The 22,409-nt window shown below is 35.5% G+C and overlaps 3 protein-coding genes across 4 annotated transcripts; 1 reads left to right on the plus strand and 2 right to left on the minus strand.

Annotated features, from left to right (window-relative positions):
• The first annotated feature begins 772 nt into the window (after positions 1-772).
• On the plus strand, positions 773-3,177 carry LOC121736074. The gene is made up of 2 exons (XM_042127125.1): positions 773-1,006; positions 2,031-3,177. Exons 1-2 carry the CDS (start codon positions 773-775, stop codon positions 2,613-2,615), a joined length of 819 nt encoding a protein of 272 aa, XP_041983059.1. The 3' UTR covers positions 2,616-3,177.
• Positions 3,178-8,499: 5,322 nt separating this feature from the next.
• Positions 8,500-11,443, minus strand: LOC121735744. 2 transcript variants are annotated; one of them, XM_042126661.1, is made up of 3 exons: positions 10,835-11,443; positions 10,044-10,270; positions 8,500-9,958 (listed from the first exon to the last, which is right to left on the minus strand). In XM_042126661.1, exons 1-3 carry the CDS (start codon positions 10,962-10,964, stop codon positions 9,038-9,040), a joined length of 1,278 nt encoding a protein of 425 aa, XP_041982595.1. In that variant the 5' UTR covers positions 10,965-11,443; the 3' UTR covers positions 8,500-9,037. The 2 variants fall into 2 exon arrangements, with proteins under 2 accessions (XP_041982595.1, XP_041982594.1); XM_042126660.1 differs by having other exon boundaries at positions 10,044-10,528.
• Positions 11,444-19,429: 7,986 nt separating this feature from the next.
• Positions 19,430-22,130, minus strand: LOC121735743. The gene is made up of 2 exons (XM_042126659.1): positions 21,851-22,130; positions 19,430-21,162 (listed from the first exon to the last, which is right to left on the minus strand). Exons 1-2 carry the CDS (start codon positions 21,943-21,945, stop codon positions 19,458-19,460), a joined length of 1,800 nt encoding a protein of 599 aa, XP_041982593.1. The 5' UTR covers positions 21,946-22,130; the 3' UTR covers positions 19,430-19,457.
• Between the last annotated feature and the right edge of the window lie 279 nt (positions 22,131-22,409).

A 22,409-nucleotide genomic window follows, 5' to 3' on the forward strand; every position in this document is an offset into this window, starting at 1 on the left:
ATTTATATAACGTATTAAGCGCAAATTACTAAATAGGGTCATTTCGCCCACTTTGCGTCCACAAAATCCTAATTGCGTCCACCCGTGGACCATTTAGCGTCCACCAGCTTAGAAAAGGAATATAGGGGTGATATTTTAACCCTTAACCAGGCAGCAAGGGTTTTATTGAGTAATATTTGTGAAATTCATATATTTGGTTAAATATAAGAAAAGAAATAAAACCATGATTTTTTTTATTATATTTTTTATTTTTTTAGGTGCTCCTAAACGAGCAATGTTTTCCTGCAATATGTGGCTGCAATACAGTGGTCGGCAACATTGCGAGCAATTCCAGCCATACTACGCAATATTGCAGGAATTTCCCAGACATATAGCCACATATGTTTGATGTTGCAGCGAATGGCCGATATTGTTTTGATAGGTTGCCGGACGATCGCTGGGCTGTCGATTTTACTGCAATGTTGCCCAGCCAGTTTTATTGTTGTTTCAGTCGCTCTCAATAATTGTTATGATATAGTGCATCCTTTTCTACACGACGTGAAGTTGACTATGAGTGGGCTGTGCGAGGTGACGCACCGTGCCGTGACTAATTGCTATATTCTGTGTAGTTATCACGTTGTTTTGTTTTGGTTTTCGGGTTATGTATGTGAATTATAATTAATAAACAAAAATGACTAATACGTGGACTAACGAGACGGTGGTTGATTTTATCAATGAAGTTCATTTACATCCTGAGTTATGGGATACGAAAAGCGGAATTTACAAATATAGAATGGCAAAAAAAGACGGATGGAATGAAATCGCTGAAAAATTCGGCATAACCAACGACGAGGCTTATAAAAAATTTAGAAGCCTAAGAACATACGCACTTAATGAGCAGAAAAAAAATAAAAGCGGTAGCGCTGGTGGTAGAATCGTGAAATGGTTTGCTTATGATGCAATATCGTTTGTTTATAACCAAAACACCGCGAATACAGGATTAGACAGTGAAAATGCAACACCTAATGTAAGTATCTATTTAATTAAGTATTTATGACATTAATTATAATGTAAGAAAATATTTAACTATAATGTAAGTAGGTATGTATCATAATGGATAACGTGAACTACTTAGTTCCTTCAGAATATTTTTATCTTGATCCTCTACTAGTTAAATATTTATCTTGCCATGCTACCCGCCCCTGCTGTGTCATAAAATAGTGCATAAATTCGTCTCTCACAGCTTTTGCCCTTGTGGTTGCATTCCTTCCCAATATTCTTAAATCTGTTAATCTTTGTTCATCATCTCTCCATGTACCTGGTATTACTTTACCAACATCAATATCTTCACAATCAAAGGTCCCAGGTGGTGAATATACAGATCGTGATCTTGTATTTCGTCGCAAAAAATTATGTAGATATGCACAGGCCATAACTATATCTTGTACATATTTTAATTCAACATCAATAGTTGTGTGTAAAATCCGGAAAACTGAAGCCAAGATTCCAAAAGAGTTTTCAACTATACGGCGTGCTCTAGATATTCTATAGTTACATACACGTTTAGGAGACCCTATGTTCAAATCTAACGTATAGGGCTTGCAAATATTCTCCGTTAGTGGAAATGCATCATCTGCCAGGAAAACATATGGTGTTAACATTTCACGGCCCGGGAGGGATTTAGGATGTGGTATGTTAAGAGTTTGACTCAGGAGTGCTTTCCCAAAAGCTGTATGTCTAAAAACTCCCCCATCAGATATACTTCCTTGAACACCTGCATGTACATACAAAAAATTGTAACGTGCATCTGTTACAGCAAACAGCACTATACTAAAAAACTGTTTATAATTATAATATTGACTCCCACTGTTCGGTGGACAGATAATTGCGATGTGTTTGCCATCCATTGCACCCAAACAGTGAGGAAAATTCCAACGATCCTCGAAATCTTTCGCAACTTGCTTCCACTCTTCTGTTCTTGACGGCATCTGAAAACAGTTTAAATTTATATTCACAATTTCATGTATTGATGGCCGGTGTTGTTATTTCAGGTGGAAACTGCAAACACTGACGACAGTGCTGGCCCAGAAGAAGTCGTGAATACAGATACAACTGACTCTGTAGAAATCTTAGATACTAGTCCAAAACCACGTACTAAGAGACCTAAGACTGTAGATCCATTATTAGAAAAGGCTCAAAACATTATACGTGGTGCTGGTGAAACAAAAAGAAATGAATATGCTGGTTTCGGAGAGCATATAGCAAACAAGCTAAGCAAATATGACGATTACACCCGTGCTCAAGCAGAATTAAAAATTATGCAAATTTTGTTCGAATGTGATATGTCTATGCACAGAACTCGACCTTTGTCTCGATTTACACCAAGTCCTAACAGTAGTAGAGGTGGAGCTAGCACATCACAAAGCCAATATTCTGACATTTCCATACTACCACGTCAAAATAATATCCAGTATGTTATTGTTCCTAACTCTCAAGATGTTAATACTTCAATTCAAACTCAGTCAGAGCAAAATACTTTACAGCATGTTTTGGATAATCAGTCTCAAGTTCCTCAGTCGACTACTTATGAAGAACTTGTGTCATATACTCTCCAGTATGATGAATCACAAAAGTAAAAATTATTACTACCTAAGATGTACTAAGTACCTACCTTGGTAACATAACAAGTTTCTTCGGGAAAGTTGTTCAGTTCCATGGTCTGAACTCTGAACTCATGTCGATGATGATTGATGATGATTTATTACTATTATTTTTATAATTAGAGTTAAGTAGGTATAATTAAGTACACCTTATGATTATAATAACATACCTACATAATAAACCAATGTCAACTTACCTTGATGTATTCTTTTAATCCTTCTATCAAAGCTGCACTAACCTCTGGAACTATAACAGAAATCGAAGCATCTGACACTCTGAATAGATACATCAAGCTTTTAAATGAATCTCCAGTTGCCAAATAACGTAGAGTTATCGCTAATCTTGTGGTAACCGGTATTGCGTTCCTCATGTTTGTATCATTTCTTTTTATTTTCGGTCCGATTTTATTTAAAATATACTCGAAGTCACTCTTTGACATTCTAGAAAAGTTGTCAAATAATTTTTTATCAAGCATTAATTCTTGACATAAATTGTCTACTGTTTCACGCCTATTGAAGTAAGGTCGAATCCACATTCTCCGCTTTTTCTTTTTTGATTTTTCTCTTAAAACGATATAGGCTGCTGCGACGATTGTGATTTCGTCAGCCATTGTTGCCGGTTTGTGTGGCTCGTTTAGGAGTCTGCATCATGCGCAATACTATTGCAGACATATCGCAACACATGGCTCGGCCATAGATTGCTCGGCCATGTTTTGTAATGCAATATTTTTGTGATGGCCGGGCCATAGTTGCCAATAGTGCGGCCACTAATTGCTGAAAAAACATGGCTCGTTTAGGAGCACCTTAATACAAAAAAACCATATGGTCCATATTAGTACTTTGCCCAGTGATGGAAAAAATTTTGTGGTCTCTATAAGTAAGTACTTTACCCTGAACTGATCAAAATTACAATTTCGATGATAATTGGAACCATTCCAATTATCATCAGAATTGTTATTTTATAGAGACCACAATATAATATCTATGGACACAATATATCCATACAAGAATATGTGTAATCATTACAAATTATGAGGCACATATGGCAAATGAAATCGTTCAAAACACGGCGTCACGCATAATGGGACTTTGCATGAACTGCACTCAATGTTAGACCGCTTGGGATTAGTTCGAGTGCTACAAAAGCGGCACCGCCGTTTCGTACCTACAGATGGCATGTGAACCCCTACATTAGACAGTCGTACCTCATCTGTGATTCTGAACACACCTCCTTTTTTATTTTTCAATATGGTTGAAGATGCCTTACGGGAACTGAAGTTGTTGATTAGACCTCTGGCAACACGTACAGTGTTGCCAGATAAGGTCAGGCGGGGCAATTTCAACCGGTGATAGAAAAAAAAACTTTGACCACCCGTAAATAATACCTGATGCAATTTTATAGAAAATTTACTGCGTTCATGCTGTAGAGTGGTTATGTGAGTTTTATTTTTCCATGTTTGTATTCAATTATTATAGATTTTTATACTTGAAAATGCCTTTCTTATATAAAAAGGTCAAAATAGTTGAAATTCCCCCTCGGAGGGGCAAAATAAACTATTGATTATAAGCGGAGTTGTAGTGTAGATGAACGGCTAAATTTGAGCTCCTGAGGTTTGTCGTAAGGTCGATAATCTAAATTGAATCCTATCTTCTATGAAACAAGGCTCACATTTGAAAAAAAACGCATAACAAATTTAAGCGGGGTAATTTCAACTGCTCGCTATACTGACTAGTGATGTGACTGATAAAAAAATAGTCGATAGATGTTTTCACACTTCCTTTTTATACCTACGACAGTAAAAAAAAACCGCGCATTTCCCGTGGCACTGCTGGCACTTAATAGCTGTGGTAGTACTACGGTAAATAAAATTTAACCATGGCACTACCAGTAGTTCCACCGGTAGTGCCACGGGAAATGCGCGAAAAAAATTCGAATTTTGTTTTAAAAATAATTTTAATGTGTCGGCATGAGTACAGGACAGAACGATCTCAGGACATCAGGATGGCAGGTTAAAAGGCCTTACGAAATATATTTGGTTGGATGGTTAGTGTACGAGATTACGAATGTTTGAATTCAATACACGACATAACGGCGGAACTGTGGGGAAGCATGAAACATTTTATTTCACATTAGTCTCCACAGCGCACCCACTGGAGTAAATATGAGAAATGAAAGTGGAAAGTGCAGAATTCAGGGTGATGAGCTAAATCGACGCGTATTTTTCCATGGGTTTATTTCGCATATTTTCCCCAGTGGGTGCAAACAGAGTGAAGACGAATGGGTGGGTTGGAATGGAAATCTAGTCCATAGTCAAATAAGAAAACTATGTGCAAAATAAAAAAAAATACATATTTATTACTTAAAGAGCAACACCTTCAACAGACATGTTGAATTTTACTACTTTATTCTTAACATAACATTGGCACAAAACTTCAGTCTTAGTTTTATAGTCTTTGGACGGAGTAATTGTAACTACAATCATACTATCAAACTAAGTAATTAAAATCAAAACTAAAAAATCAACAGTCTTCTGTTTAACTTAATTAAGTATATTCTTTAATATCAATATCGTTCGGAAACATATAATCAACGCCTTTCACATCAGGGTCGGGAAGATAATCAATTATCTCATGTTCTTCTATGATTGAGTGATCATTTTCGATAATACGAAAGACTTTTTTATTCTTGTTTAAGGAATGAAAACCTTGTACTACAATTTTGCCTTCACTCACACTTTCTATCTGGCACACATACTTAAAGGTCTTTTTGCCCTTCGATGACGAGAATTTTGCTAAAATAAATTTTCCTTCTTTTGGTTTTTGTTTTGACCAACATTGTACTGGGATTATTTTAGATGTACTAGCTTCAACTAACTCCACATCAGCAACATTTTCCTCATAATCTAATTCCATCATGCGGTTGTAAAATGTTTCCAAATTATCTACCGATTCAGTCTCACTCAAAGATACGTATGAACAAGGAGAATCACTATCTGATACGTATTTCTGGCACTTGCGGATATTCCTCTTACCAGACTTTTTAATATACTTTGACTTTGGATCCAACCCGCCTGATTCTCTCTCCTGTTTTTTAGGTTTTCTGGGTTTTTTGCTCTTTGAGATGGCCTGTTTTTCAAGCAATTTTTGTTTTTTTTGGTTTTCTTTATCTTTTTTCTTCTTCTCCTTCTCTTTTTTTTTATTTTCTTTATCTTTTAGTATCATCTCCTTCTCTTCTTTTTCTTTTTTCATTCTATCTATTGTGTCTTTATATGTCAAAACTTCGGCGTTGCTGTTAACAATACGCTTTTTCTTTGTTTTTGGAAGATCACTCTTTGATATAGTTTGAAGCAATAATTCCTCAAACGAAACACATGGCTCCTTAAGCTCGTTTGTCTTAGCTGCATTTTTCACTAACTTGCAATCTAAAATTTTCAGAGATGATAGTTTGTTCAAGTCAAATTTTTTGGATATTGGCAGTTTTGACGTGACAGTGATAGGTACGTTTTGCATCTTGATGTTACTCTGATACGCTTTTTTCTGGTGGGAGTTATTATTAGAAAAAAAACTGGAACTTGGTTCGTCACAGATTTTTTCAACTATTTGCCCGTTTGTAAATTGCTTATTTATTTTGGTTAGTGCAATTGTGGTTAAACTTGGAACCGATGGTACGACAGGCATGACATTCTCTTTGAATTCTTGTGTTTCGTTGCAATTGTAACAGGCATGCTTATCTTGCGCTGGTAAAGAGTCCGCTTGGATGGCATTCGACTGAGAATTTTCCAATTCTTGTGTCTCGTTGCAATCAGAGCCATGCTTATCTTGCGCTGGTAAAGAGTCCGCTTGGATGGCTTTCGACTGAGAATTTTCCAATTCTTGTGTCTCGTTGCAATCAGAGCCATGCTTATCTTGCGCTGGTAAAGAATCCGCTTGGATGGCGTTGGACTGAGAATTCTCCAATTCATGTGTTATGTTGCAACCACAGCCATGCACAACTTGCACTGCTGGTATGGGGCTCTCTTGTATGGCATCGGCCTGAGAATTCTTCCATTTTTGCAATACCAAAGGGTCGAAAATCTCCTCCTTGATGGCATTTCGATTTAATGGTTGAATGCCAGTCTTACGAAATCCATTTTGTAAAATTAGAGGATCCAGTTCATCCCATATTTTGGTTAGAATTCGTGCAAATTCAGACTTTGGTAATTTTGTACCAATATGAAGCCTCTGCCATTTGATTACTTCGTCTTCCCAGCGGTCTTTTAGGGGTTTCATGGCGCTGCAGTCTAGAGGCTGCAAAACATGTGAGGAGTGTGGTGGAAGTTTCAAAATTGTAACCCCTTCTGATTGCGCGTATTCGATGACATTTAAATCGACGTGCGTCGAATGACCGTCATATATCAGCAGCACCGGCCTCGCACTTCCCAACGCAGGAACAAACACCGATTTCATATATTTTTCAAAAATGCTGGTTTGCATCCAGCCCTTTTCACTAACTGCATAGGCGGTATCAATCATTTCGTTTTTATACAACCACTCCGTCCAAAGGTGTTTCCCTTGGAAAATTATAAGTGGTGGTACTTTTTTCCCGGAAGCATTTGCCGCCAGTAACACAGTTGTATTATTTCTTCCGGGACCACTAGTTGTCCGGGTACAGCGAAATCCTTGCTTGCCAATAACTTTACCTTTGACAGGGTCATTACATATGCTGGTTTCATCTAAGTTATAAATTTGTTGAGGCTTATCCTCTAACCCCAGGCATGCCAGCACTTCGCTCAATAAATTGAAATAACCATAAATAATATATGGGTCACATGCCATTCGTCTGGCGATTTCGACGGATTGTGGCTTTTTAATCGATAGGCTGTGTCTTTTTTGGAAGGCCTGCAGCCAATCCTTTCCTGGCATATCATTTTTAAACGGAGTGTTAATTCCATTTCTGCGCACAAATTGAGACACGAGAACTGCCACTTCTTTTCTGGTTAATGGGAAACCATGTTTTTCCATAATGTGTAAGCTATTTGCCATTCGTTTTTCTGTTTCTTCTGAAAAAACCGTTGGTCTCCCAATCTTGTCGCTCATATCAGTGTGGTATACTCTACTTATAATAGTGGATCTTGGTATACCGTATTTTTCTGCTGCTTGGTAGCTCGTCATGTTTTTATTGTTCACATCTTTCAGTGCTTGCTGCAGTTCTGCCACAGTATAAGTCTTTTCAGTTTTCTTTTTATAGTGGCGAACCATCTGCAATAAATTATAAATATATTCAATAAAGTTGAACTACTATGTAATATTTCTTTTTGTTTCAGGAACTTCTAAAGAGTTATTTTTTCCCAAATATCTTTAATATTCACAATATAAGAGATTGTTTATATCGATTAATTATCGACATATGCACATCACTACTGTTTAGTAATCTTCATATAAAATGTAGAGGGGCAATTTCAACTGCCAAATAGTTGACATTTGCCGACAAAACAATTTCAGTGGGGTTACTTAAACTATTGCCAAAACACTGTTTAAACACAAAGTAAAACAGAAAAATTCAACCTAGTCATATGAAGTGGGTTATAAACAATATAACTTACCTTTAAAAACCTTGGAAATCCACATTGAAATCACTTTTTTAATATAAATTTTAAGCTGTCACTCTGCACGTGCACGCATGGAATTTTGTCGAAAACAAAATGGCCGTGTCGGTCAAACAGTATTAGGTCTATCAGCGCCATCTACGGTGAAATTAAGAAAAGCACATTGCGCTTCCCGAATATAGATGGCATTTTTATCAGTTACGTTAAAAACGGAAGTTATGTTGATTAGTTGAAATTTCCCGCAGTCGAGATTGCCCCGCCTGACCTTACAAATTTTATTTTCCGGGAAGTATACCTATAAAAATCCGGGAGTCTTAAGGTAAGATTACAAAAAAAATCGGGAGATTTTTAATACATATTTTTATTATGTTTCTGTAAAATTTGGTCTTTAATTTCGAAACTGAAGCAATTAGAATTTTTCAAAATGTTTTTGGTATGCAGGACTCCCGATATTACCGAGGTAGAGAGTTGGTTCCGTAACTTTGTTTTCGTTAAATTTATTTGGGAAAACAGCCTTTCCACAGATGCACTTGAGTGTGGCAAGCACATAAAACTAAAAACTGTCGAAGTTAAATTTGGAAACATTTTGCTGCCATCACCCAAATGCATCTGGGCTATCTTTTTCCAGAAAGCTCCTACTTCTAAATTTTCATCTTCAGTGTTTAATTTCGTATTCCGAAGTAGCCGCCATTCGGTGTCAATCTGTTGGATAACATTTGAAGGAGCTATATTTGGGAACCTTCCCAATATGTCGGCGATGGATAGTATTTTGCCACTACAAACTTTTTTTGGATCCATAAACTCCATTTTTTTTTAAATTTCCATATCGTCTTCAAACGGAAATCGCTGTAATAGTTGTTTAATTGCCTCAATGTAAAACTCCAAACAGCGGAACTTGAATTTTTTTATCTCTTCGGGACTGATTGTTAATGTTGGTGAAGATAATGTCGCCCCTACTTCAGCGCCTAAATACCAATCTTTTATATCCATGTACTTTCTAGGATTTTTATAGTCGATGTTTTTGTGATCATTTCTTGAAATGTATTCATCTTTCACATAACATCCCAAAATTGTGTAGATTACGGTCATGACCCTGTTGTAAATTATGTGTACATTTGTATTTTCTGATTGCATGGTTCTGTTTAGTTCGTTGAATATACCTAAGGCATACGCCATAAATTGCAGATATAGCTTGTTCACTGGATTTTCTATCATTTTCAATATGTTTTCTGCAGCTTTAATACGGTCACTGAAAATAGCGTCTCTAAAGTACAACTTTAAGGCTTCGTATTGTTCTAGCAGCCTCTTTACTACTGCCTCTAAAGAGAGCCACCTTGTTTGGGAAGGTTGCAGCAATTTGTGTGGTTTTAGTTCCAAAAAATCCTGGAATTCTTTCAACAAGCCGGTACGTTTTGGGCTACCATTCAAATAGTTATACACATCCCGTGCTAGATCTTCGGGTTCTCGAGGCAATTTTAAGCAAGCGTTAGACGCTACAAGATGTACAGAATGGCATACACATTTCATAACGAAAAGGTGTGGTATGTCTTGTTTGAACTTCGTGGCAAGAGAATTGTTCTTTCCCATCATTACGTTGGCACCATCTGCGGCCAGCCCTATCATATTTTTTTTATATGGAATCCCCAATTCAGTCATTTTTTTTGTAATTATTTCATGCAATTTTTCGGCGTTACCTTCAAGAATTTCAAATAATTCAAAGAAATAATCTTCCACCTGAAAAAGAATAGGGTTTAATAAGTAAGTATACAAAAGTAACATATTTGAAATGTAAACTTTACATTATAAACATAATATTTACCTTCAGATTACTTCGAGCAATCCTCACAATTACTGCCAAATGCTTTTTTGTACTTTTATCAGTACTTTCATCAGCTGTTAATGAAAATCTATTTGTCTGCATTGCTTCAACCATGATATCAACGTCACTTCTTCCCAACACCTCCGAAATAATTTTTGTTGTTTTAGTACGTCCACAGGTAATCCTTTTTGCGACTTCAGAATCTGGGCATACTGCTCTTATTAAATCTGGGAAATGTTCCATCACATTGATCGGAATATTATGTTCAACTATGAATGCGGCAATTCTAATTTCTGACTGTTTAACTAGTTTTTCTAACGATGTAGATTTTTTTGTTATCATCTGGTCTAGACTCTGTTGACCTCGAATTTTCAGCTTATTGCTTTCATGTTTTTTTGTCTCTTTATGTCTTTTAATATCATTTTTACCCCCTCTCGTTATATTTATATCGCAAGAGCACACTTTACAATAAGCGAAATCTGGACCTGAAAAGTATATTTTTTAATATAGCCTAAATATTCCAACAAAAAAGCGTTAATTTCTCAAGACGACAAAACTGCCGTACTTTAAGAATACTATTTTAAACTGGCAACATTTTATTAGGTCGCCCGCGCCATCAAGAAGCTAGCCGCCGCGCTACTACATGATGAAGTTGACAGTCAGCTGCCAAATTGCGAAAAAAGCCGCGTAGTTGAAAAATGAAACGAACACGGCTAATACGAATGAATAGGTTTTTGTGATCAATAAGTTTTTATCAGCGAGTATCTAAGAAAGGCTTTTATATCGCTTACCTTTATTACTTTTTGATAACCATCCCTCAAACAGATCATCTTTTTCCCAATCCGGCTTATAGCTGACACTGTATTTCTTTTTCTTTGGGGGTGTATTTTGCACCTCTATATCGCTCTCAGAACTAGACATTCTAAATTCTGACAATTACAGCTTAAAAACTTGTTTAAAATACTTAAAAACAATGATATTTAGTCCGAGACAACAAAATCACAAAAGCAAAGTGGTTGCAAATGCAAGCGAACAAAACTTTGCTCACTTCACATGACGCAATCTAATGCTGTTCATTTAAAATACCTTACTTATCCTTACAATTACTAGACTGAACTATGTCTCTTAATTTGATCGTATAATAATGAGAAATACCGGTTTGTCTGGACTCTGGTGTTATCTGAATTCCAAAGTTTTGCTATTTGATATTCAACTTTATTCCATTCTGTCAAGGCATACTTTACGCTACATACTTTACAAACTCATTACTTTTGTTGAGTATTGCAACTTGTGTAGGTTATTTCGTTTCACGCACTTAGACGCAGTGTTTTTTAGTAACTGTTCAAGATGTGGAAAAAATCGGGAGGTTTGACTGAGGATCCGGGATATCGGGAGACATTTACTAAAATTGGGAGAACTCCCGGAAAATCGGGAGACCTGGCAGCACTGAACACGTAAACGAAATTGGCGATGGCTATTATTGCGTATAACATGACCCTGGCAGTAGAGAATGTAGGCATTTATAAGAGCAGCTTCAAACATAAACCAGAACAGGCGGAACCAGTTCTTTTTTGACTTGCGACCTATAGAGTATGAGCTTCTGAAGTGGTCAAAGCGGTCAACTCCACCCATATTTTTTGTATATTGTACTATAGTGAAAGGACAAAACATAGGTTTTTTGGATCCATCTTTCTGTTTGCGTTCTATAACTTGTATCTTTCTGGGATCAAATGCAGTTGTGGCAACATAGACATCTTTAGTATCCATCCATTTGATCACTGATACAGGAGCAGCGTGCTGAAACATAAATTCACCTGGTTTTAGGCACATTGGGTCTCTTATACCTCTCTTTGTAGTTATTTCACTTGGAAGACCTTTTCTGTTTACTCTAACTGTACCCACAGCATATATATTTTTGTAAAAGAGCATTTCCATAAGAGGTAAACTAGTAAAAAAATTATCAAACGCCAAGAGTGTGTATGGTTGGACATTTTTACACAGATTCATTACTACTCTATATCCCAGACCACCAGAATTTTCATCAGATGAAGTGGCTTTACCTGTATAAATATCAAATGAGTACAGGTATCCGGACTCTGAGTCACAGCGTGCCCATATTTTGTACCCCCTTTTGATAGGTTTGTTTGGCATGTATTGTTTCATGCTGCTTCTGCCTTTAAATTTCACCATGCTTTCATCAATGCTTTGTGATGAAGATTGGCTACACATACTTGAAAAATTTTCATTGAGAATTCCAATCAATGGTCTGATTTTAGCTAGTTTATCATAATTTGGATCACTACGTACCAATTCAGTGTTAGGATTGTTCACATGAAAGTTCTCTATTAGTTTCTTGTAACGTTTTAGTGTCATTACTCTGCTAATTACAGGATTGTTATAAAAGTCATCAGTTGACCAGTAAAGCTCAACATCAGTCAATGGATTTAAGCCCATCATTATAATGACTCCAAGCAAAGCACGTATTTCTTCTTTGTTCGTTTCTACCCAGTTTTTTGACTGATTTTTGATAGCATATAGATTGGTATTTTCCACCAAAATATCAATTATGTTTGATGTAAACATATGTTCAAAATAATCTACGGGCAAATGTATGTTATTGTACGCAATAGTAGCTTTAGCTTTTGTTTCAAATACTGGAAATGCTTGATTTTCAATATTATTTGACCAAGATCTTTCTTTTAGATTTAGTTGAGTAAAAGTGGGAATATCGCTTACAGAAGACAGTGTTTGAACTGTAGATAACGGTTGATTTGCCGGTGGTGGATGAAATGGAGACGGAGGGTGAACTGCAGATGGTGGACTAATTGGAGATGGTAGTCGAACCGGAGACGGCAGTCGAATTGCCAGATCCTCGGGCAGTATCAGTTGACTATCTTCAGTTACCGGGTTATAACCTGATATAGATGGTGCCACAGGAGTTTCCAATATATCTAGGAGGTTTTCAGTACTGATGTTCTGTATTTGGTCGAGTCTTTTGTTAAAGTTTTCACAAAAATCATTTAATTCATCATCGTCACTATCTTCCCCTTCTGAGGACACCAGACTTTGAAGGTATGCTTCAATGTCTTGATCTTTCAGGTAAGAGGGCTGAAAAACAAGAAAACTCATCAATATACATAGTACAATTTGGCTAACCTATCGGGCAATGATCATATATGGACCACATAATTCAAGCGACCGTTACTACAATAAAAACAATGTTTTTGGCAAACAAATATGTTCAAATTGTGTAATTACTCCTAAATATACGTTTTTATACATAAAACAATACTTTATTTTTTTTAGACATAATTTCGAATTTCCTGCTCACAATACACTTACGGCCGTTCCCAATATTTGATCTATCTCTGGTTTTGCCTTACTAGAGATAGGAATAAGTCACATTAGACATTAGAGACATATATTTTATGTCAATTATGAGCTATTCCTATCTCTAGTAGGGCAAAACCAGAGATAGATCAAATATTGGGAATGGCCGTTAAACGATCGTTATCTAGCAAAAATTCCAAACGTCAAAGTTGACAATCACTTTTTTTTTTGGGCGCGTTTCAATTTGCTCAACTGACTTTCAAATCATAAAAAATATTGATTGTCTATGACTGTTTGACATTTTGTGGTCCCTACTTACGCCTTACCCCGTTAAAACATTCAAAACTAAAGTGGTCCTCTATAGTACTTTGCCTGTTTAAGGGTTAAGAAAATAAAAAAAGATTGTATTGTAACAATTTCTTTATTTTAGAGTATTAAAAATCAACATTATTATCATAATAAAGAATCTCAAAAAAATAATCAAAATCTTCTCAACATTGAACTTAAAAATATATATTTTAACAATTATTTCTTTATTTCAGAATGTAATTAAGTAAACTGTAATAAAAATCAACATTATTATCATAATAAAGAATCTCAAAAAAATAATCAAAATCTTCTCAACATTGAACTTAAAAATATATAAGGTACCTAAGTAGTAGGACTAATAGGTAAATAATTTAAATTAGAATAAACTAAAGTAGACAGTTCAAGTTTACCTTATAATCTATTATGTCTTTAGCAATAATACTATTATTATTGCTAAAGATCAGTCTTGATTTATAGTAAGTTTTTGGCAATATTAAAGCAAAATAACAGTACAATTTTTTTTTTAAATCAAATAACTAAAAATAATCTTGAATTAATAAACTAATGAGACAGGAATGATTGTTATAGCCTTAAAATTTCAATTAATGACACATGTTACATTCAAAAGATTTATCTTTGGCCTCTACATAACTTAATCCTACAAATTGCGTGCATTTCAGATGATACCATCCAATACATTTGTCACAGCCTATGTTTTTCTCATTGTCGTCTTCTACATCTGAAATTAATATATCATCACATTCAGAACATTTCACCCTCTCCACGGCTGGTAAATTTTCTTTCTCAAATTCCTCATTTATCGTTTCTTGTGTGATTTCTTGATGAGAATGTAGATTCTTTTTTCGTTTAGGAGCAGTTTTACGCCCAGTTTGAGAATGTTTTAAAGTCTTTTTCTGTTCTTGTTTTTCTATTCTTTCTAACTTTCTTTTTCGTATTGCTTCCTGCTTTTCGTTCTTGATCTGTTCTTTGTCTTCATAATACTTTCTCCATGCAGCAGAAGATATGGCTGCTGGAGTTCTTTGATTCTCTTTACGTATTTTGTTAGAAATTTCAGGTAGCATGAGGTGGTGTTTAAATGGATCAGATGTTTTGTTTTGTGTTACTGCTAAAGCCGGTTGTACTGGAGACTCTGTAGGTAAGGATGGTAGCGATACAGTGGATGCTGATGATGAAGTCCGAGGCAGTTCTGGAGTTAGTTCCTTGATGGCAGTTTCTTTCTCAAAACTTAATAAAGTGGGAGTTGATGCAATATCTTCTAATGGTAGAATTAGAACGTCATCTAAGGACACCATAGAGCCGACATCGAAGTAGCTGCCAGAAAGGTGTAATGTCGAAAGGGACAAGTCAGGGAACGAATCATTTTTGTTGGTGTCAAGAGTTGAATTATCTGGGTATACTGTGATTTCGTCATAGTCAATCTTAGAAGATGCTAGAGTACTATTGCTGGTTTTATGATATTTATTGATGTTCGATGTACAAGATTCGGTAAATTGTTTTGGTGCAGAATGTATTTCCACTGATACTGTTTGAACCTGTACAGTAGGATCGGAGTTAGCTTCATCGGTTTTATTTTCGGCGTCTTCGTGAAATGAAGAGATAGTGATTTCTCTAGTTGTATCCAATTCACAATCAATAGGACTAAAAATAGTACAATTATTCTTTTCTATTGAAAGTTCCGTATGTGACCTCTCAGATTCAGTTTCAATAGAAATCTCTGCAAATCCTACTTCTGCAGGGAGAGACTTTTTCAACCTATTGACTTCTTTCATTATAGTTTGAATGTCAATATTCTTTTCTTTTAGTCTCGGTTTCAGTTTTTTGAAAACTTTTTTAAAACTATTAATATCCGAGCGGGTAACATCTTGTGGGTGTTGATCAACAGCCTGAACATTTTCCAAAGTGTTTTTTACACATTTAGTGTAATCTGGACTATTGGCATCGAATGGGTAAAGACCACATCGCTTAAACCCATTTTTAGTGTTATTGGGCATGTTAGGATGTTTCAATGCATCATTTAACAATTTGCAAAAGTTTGTTTTTGTGACGGCAGAATTCAAATTTTCTGGTTTTGATAGGAATGCGCGGACTGTTGATCTCCAATATGATTTTACCGGTGCAAATACGCTAACGTCAGCTGGCTGTAAAATGTGGGTGGTATTGGGCGGAAGGGCATACAAAATAATCTGCATTTGTTCACATATCTTACTTAACGTCAAGGACATGTGCGATTTATGTCCATCTACTAGCAAAAGCACTGGTTTTTTTATGTTATTTTCTACTACCCAGTTGTGAAACTCATTGGTGATATATTCAAAGAATATATCTCCTCTCATCCAACCTGTCTCCGATCTGCCTAAGCACCATTCTTGAGGCATACTATTCACTACAGCTTTTGGTGGTCTAATGTAAGGAAACACGATACAAGGTGGACACAAATCTCCATTCGCATTAAATGTTAATAAAACCGTTATATTTTCTTTTTCATTACTTGGCTTTATTTGATATAAGTTTTTGAACCCTCTTGGCCCTAAAACTTTGCCTGTCTTTGGACAAAGAGCAAAACCACTTTCGTCCCCATTAAAAATTCGTTTCGGGTCACTCAAAATATCTTTTTGGTGTATACTGTCTAAATATTCCTCTAATTCTCTAAACCACAATCTGATTGACTCTTCTGTGACTTGGGCTCTAGCTTTATTAATACCCTCCGCATTTTTAAGTGAAATTTCTTTATTTCTGGCCAAAAATTTTTCAAACCACTTTTGACCTGGGCGATCATCTTTAAAATTATTTTTAAACTTCCCATCTCGAATTATTTTCTGAACAGTATTCAACAATTCTTGCTTTTTCACTGGAAATCCACATTTGGAAATATCAAGAAGCCATTCAACTACTTTTTTTTCACCATCTACTCCTAGCGCTGGTTCTGGTCCAGGTTTCTTTACTCCATCTGGTCTGCGCCCACTGATTTTATCCAATATTGTGGTCTTGGGAATACAGAGATGTGAAAAATAGTTTAGGAAAAGTATTTAAATACAAAATGCAAATGCATAGTTGTTAGGACTATTTCAAATATAAATACAAAATAGTTTTAAATAAAAGTATTTAAATACAAAATGCAAAATACGTATTTTCAAAATAGGTTTTGAAAATAAAATACCTTGTTAAGCATAAGCACTTATATATTTTATTTCCCAGATTTTAAAACTACAATTTGTTCAAAGAGTTCATCTTTCATGTTCCGCCTATGGGGCCTCATTATCATTCCACCAAAAGAAAATAGTCGTTCAACAGGGGCAGAACTCGGTAAGCAGGTATTATATTTAAGGAAGAGTTTTTTTACATTTGGATACCTGTTCAAGGATTCTAAGGTATTGTCTTCATCTTTTAAATATTGTAGTGTTTCCAGATCCAGATCTATTGTAGTATTAACATTATTACTGGCTGTTGAAGAGTTAGATGAGTCTTCAAGAAACATATAATAAGATTCTGCCCTTTCCTTCTCTTTATCAGAGTCAGTATGTTGGACTTGGGAACTCTTTTCGTTTTCTTGTTTTATCTTTCTAACTTCTGAAACAAATACTTCCTTGATGTATTTTCTGTTGGCTTTTGGCACCCATTTCATTTTGAAAAAAGGATAAGATACTGCTGCTATTATGCCATCTTTTGCTTTTGGCGCTTCTAATTTATAAAACATCTCAAAACGCCTATTGAGACTTTCTTTAATAACATCTATCAATACATCACAATATGTAAGGTTATCCATTTTCAAAGTGCTTAGAATTATTTGCATTCTCATCAGTTCTGGTATAAGACATCCATAGTAAGTATCTTTGTCTCCTTCTAAACTTCTGATGCCATCAGCAATAGGCTTTGAACAGCTTACATACTCAATCAGAAATTGAATTTCAATTTCTTTAAAAGTGGTCAATCCCAGTTTCTTTAAAGTTTCATTTAGGGTACCCTTAACTGCCAATAGATCTTGAATGCAATTATAGTATGAGTTCCATCTGGTTGGACATGGAGAAGTAGGGGATTTTTCAGTCGATTCTAGATATATTTCACAGGCTTTAGGAGACCTCGATTCCATACTGCTCGACATTTTGCCATAGCTGCATCATAAATTTTTTTGTATGAATTACTTTGCGATCTAGCCTTATCCATATCTTGTGAAGCTATTAAATGTAATGTGTGTGTGGCACACCTTTCATGTTTAGGCAGTTGCAACTCTTCAAATTCTTCAAATGCCTCCGGAAATTGTGTTAGGGTTAACACATTATCATCATCTCCATCGTCAATATTATCATGCATTACATTAATATTTTGGATGAGAGATCCTTCAGTTATTCCTGTACCTGAATCTTGTCCATATATTCTATTTACGCTTTGACCATATTTGATCCATTGTCCGTAATAGTCTTTACTATTTTTGACAGTTTCAAATCAAATTCAGAATGGATCTCTGCAATCAGCTCAGCTACTTTATCATAACTATGTGTTCCCTTAAATCTTCTGCAAGCCAAAGTTACACTTTTCCGATTAAATTTATCACAATCAATCCAATGAGCAGTTACGCCTAGATAGCTTCTCTTGGATGATGACCATATGAGTCATATAAAAGCAAAGGCAGCAACATCCAGTTTGTTTGAAATGTGAGTAACCTTTTTTTTTGTTTAGGTCGCATATTACAATTATTGTGCACAGCTTACGTTTGTCTATAGTTGTAAAATTATCTTAGAATTATGAAAATTAAAAAATAACTTCAATATAAACCAAGACAATCCTCAAAAATACAAATCAATTTCGGATGATGCTGTTTTTGCTACCAATAATTGGATATTGCTGCTTTTGCACCAATATGGTTAGGATGTTGCTATTTTTGCAGTAACTTATTTTTGAATGCAATAAACGTAAATAATCTTGATACTTTTGAAATAAATAGGAATGTTAAAGTAATGTATATAAATAATAAATATAGTTTAAAAAAACTAAAAAAACACGCTTTTAAAGAATATCGAACTAAAAAGTTTAAAATAAATTTAAATAATTGAGGGAAAAGCGTGGGGTGCTCGATATACGAAAATTATGGCACAAAGCGCCCCACGCTTTTCCCTCAATTATTTAAATTTATTTTCAACTTTTTAGTTCGATATTCTTTAAAAGCGTGTTTTTTTAGTTTTTTTAAACTATATTTATTTTTAACTTTTTAGTTCAATATTCTTAAAAGGAAGGCAGCAGGCGCGCAAAAGAGAGTTACATACAAGCAAGCAAACAAGCTCACATACAGGTGAAGTTAATAAAAGCGTGTTAAAAATGAATCCATAAAGCCCTTGGTCACCACATCACGAGTAAATGGCCTGACCGATGTTGCTGAAATTTGGTATAGAGATATTTTGAGTCCCAAAAAAGAACAAAGGATACATTTTGTCCTGGAAAAATGTACGGTTACTGCAAAATATACTTTTATGATTTGCGCGTAAACCATTAAATCGATTTTGATGAATTTTGGTATGGAGATACTTTGAGCCTCGGGAAAGGACAAGGGATACTTTTTGTCCCGGAAAATGTACGGTTCCCGCACAATAAACTTTTATGATTTTCGCCTAAACTACTTAATCTATTTTCATGAAATGGGCGAAATACATTATATGGCAAAACAATGTTTGCCGGTACAGCTAGTAGAACAAAAAGATATTGTTTAAGTTTCTATTTTTATTAATGCGTAAATATTTAACACTTATAATTAATTTTAAAAAATCACACACGCATGTCGCCTATATCTACTTCCTGTAGTTCACAGAACTCTTCGCTGCCTTCAGTGGTTTCAGCTTCTTGTAAAAGAGTTTTAAAAAATATTAATTCATGGTTTTGCTCCCAGTTGTTGCCCCAATGACTTTTTAACAGTGTTAAAGTGTCTTTTCTCTTTGCGTCAGTTAACCTACATGTTGGATTTATTTTTGAAGGATTTATCATGGAACTTAACTTTCCTTTTTTGCAAACATTTTTGCAAATTCCGTCATCAGTTTTGTAGTGCAGATGTCCACCAATTAAAACATTCTGGCCTCTTATAGAACGTCTTAAAACAAAACGTTTGCATAATTTAAATTGAAAGTGCCATTTACCTACTGGTTTAAAGACTTCTTGTGAAGCTGTCTTCCAATCGAGAACTTCACATTCTGCTCCTAATTTATTAACAGTGCTGAACCCTGATATAACCTCCAAGTACTTTTGAGGGCCGTTTATGACTTCATGTTTTCTGACTTCTTTCTCAATTTGAGCGAAAACTCTGTCTGGCGGTATGTAAGAATGTCCTACAACGGGAAATACGAATTCCACTTCTTTGACATTTTGTGGTGCTTCAGTTAACCACTTCGACAACATAGCTAGCATGATGGTGTTTTTGTTTTGACCGGCACAGCCATCTGAAATGAGTCTGACTTTTGTCACTGTACTAAAGTCCGTATTTTGCAGCCTATGATATAATGCTGAAGCTATTTCATTTGCAGCCTTGGGATATTTTTCCTCAGTCCAGCAGTATGCGAACACATTCTCAGGAAGCAATTTACTTTTTGATGAGCCAACTGTGATAGTGAAATTGTATAGGTAAACATTTCTCAGGTAATATGCTACCTGGTCTGGAACTTTGAGCAAATTTAAATTTTTTTCGCAGTCAAAAGAAAACGTTATAAAGTCTGTGTTTTCTTCTTTCACTTTTTCGAAAAACGCCTTCGCTTTTAATTTGTGTACTCTTTGCGCCGTCATTAAGTCGACGCGTACTTTGTCGTCTTTTTCTCGTTTCATTTCTTCAGAAAATCTTAAGCAAGTAGCACATACATCCGTTCTTGGAGTTCCAAATGAAAGATTATATTTTGTGTTAAAAATACGTCGAAAATATGATTTTTTGACTTTTAAGTCATCGACAGCTTCAGAATTATACATCTTCCATAATTTGTTGATTGATAACTCCGAAGAAAGATAGTACCTTTTTGTGTTTCCTCGACAGTAGTGGGGTTCTTCGCATGGGATCTTATTAATGAAGCTCATGATTGCTTCTCGTTTTGCTGTATATTTCATAGAAACGCGATCGCCTCCTCTGTTTTCAGTTAAAAGATTTCCAGTGTCGTAATATTCTTTCATAATTCTTTGGACTCTGTACTTCGTTATTTGCAAAATTGTCAAAAAATAGCGTTGACAAACTTGTACCTTCTTATTTTCCGATTTACTATAAATGTAAAACTTGGTTTGAAATCTTTGTTTCGCTTTGCTTGAGTTAGTACAACGGCGACGCTTGACGGTAATAGGCGTGCAATGTTTTAGTAGCATAGCATCTTGCTTCTGTTTATCTGGCTGTGCATAAAAACTTTCAAAGAAATCTTTAACGTCACTCATTTTTAGAGACATACATTTGAATGTTTTCTTGTGGGTACACATCAATCTTTTTGGCAGAGTTTTGGCAGAATACCTAGAACAAAATATACAAATAATTAGGCAGACAGTTTTTTATAGCTTCAGTTGCCGTGTCCCACTGCTGGCCTCCCAATTCAGTACACACCTTTCTGTCTTGGGCACATAAGGGTGTTTACACACGCGCCGCAGCGGCAGCGGCACCGCCACCTCGACGGCGCCGCTGCATTACTCATCCTTATATTTCTATGGGCCCTTACACACGGCGATGCCGTGCCGCCGTGCCGCTGCGGCGCCGTGTGTAAGGGCCCATAGAAATATAAGGATGAGTAATGCAGCGGCACCGCCGCGGCGGCGGTGCCGCTGCCGCTGCGGCGCCGTGTGTAAACACCCATGCATAAGAATTTTGCTATCTACATGAACATTTAGAAATTAATGCAAAATCTTAAAACCGTTCCTTTAGTATCGCTGTGCCTAATCAAACGATCAAAAGTTTAAAATTACTATTTTTCCGTTTTTACACGAAAAAGTTTTTATAACTTTTTTTAGCAAAACGGACTCGGGTTACGATACCGAAGAAACGATTTTTTTTAGCGTCAATACGTTTAAATACGTTATACACATACCTAAAAATCTGTGAAATTACTTGTAAACAGATTTTTTTTATCAAGTTGTATCCATACAAGTGAAAAACATGGCCGGATAAAAACTCAAATATCAAACTTTCGTAGTCACACTTTACTTACCTCTGTCTTTTGGCCAAATTTCGCTTCCATTTTCCGGGTTCAGCATTTCTTTTTCTACTGGAATTATTATTCACAGGTGAAGGGTAAGAGTCCATCTTGCTATTATTTCAATAATTATGGATAAAACAATACTTCTTCTATTTTAAATCACTGATCCAAATTACACGCACGAGCAACTGATAAACAAATTCGCCATATTGAATCATGCGTAATGCGGGCATCTGATTGGTCGAGAGGGAAGATGCTGTTTTTGCAGTGAACAACGTGGGATATTGCTGTTTTTGCTACTAACCTTTAACTAAAATGATGATTTTATAGGGTTTGTTGCTGGTTTTGTAAGGAACTATTATATTGATTGTATGCAGATGATATTAGACTGTTAGACTGCATTCAAAGTTGCAATTCTAAAAAAAATGGATGTTGCTGCCTTTGCTTTTATATGACTCATATATCAGCTGTTGTGCATATAAAGTCAACATTTCTCATTTGTTGTTTTGTATTTTCTATATATTCTGTGTATTGTTCTGCAATTTTTTTGTTACATGTTTTCCTGCACATT

Source organism: Aricia agestis, chromosome 18 (assembly GCF_905147365.1).
Source record: "Aricia agestis chromosome 18, ilAriAges1.1, whole genome shotgun sequence".
NCBI classification, from domain to species: domain Eukaryota; kingdom Metazoa; phylum Arthropoda; class Insecta; order Lepidoptera; family Lycaenidae; genus Aricia; species Aricia agestis.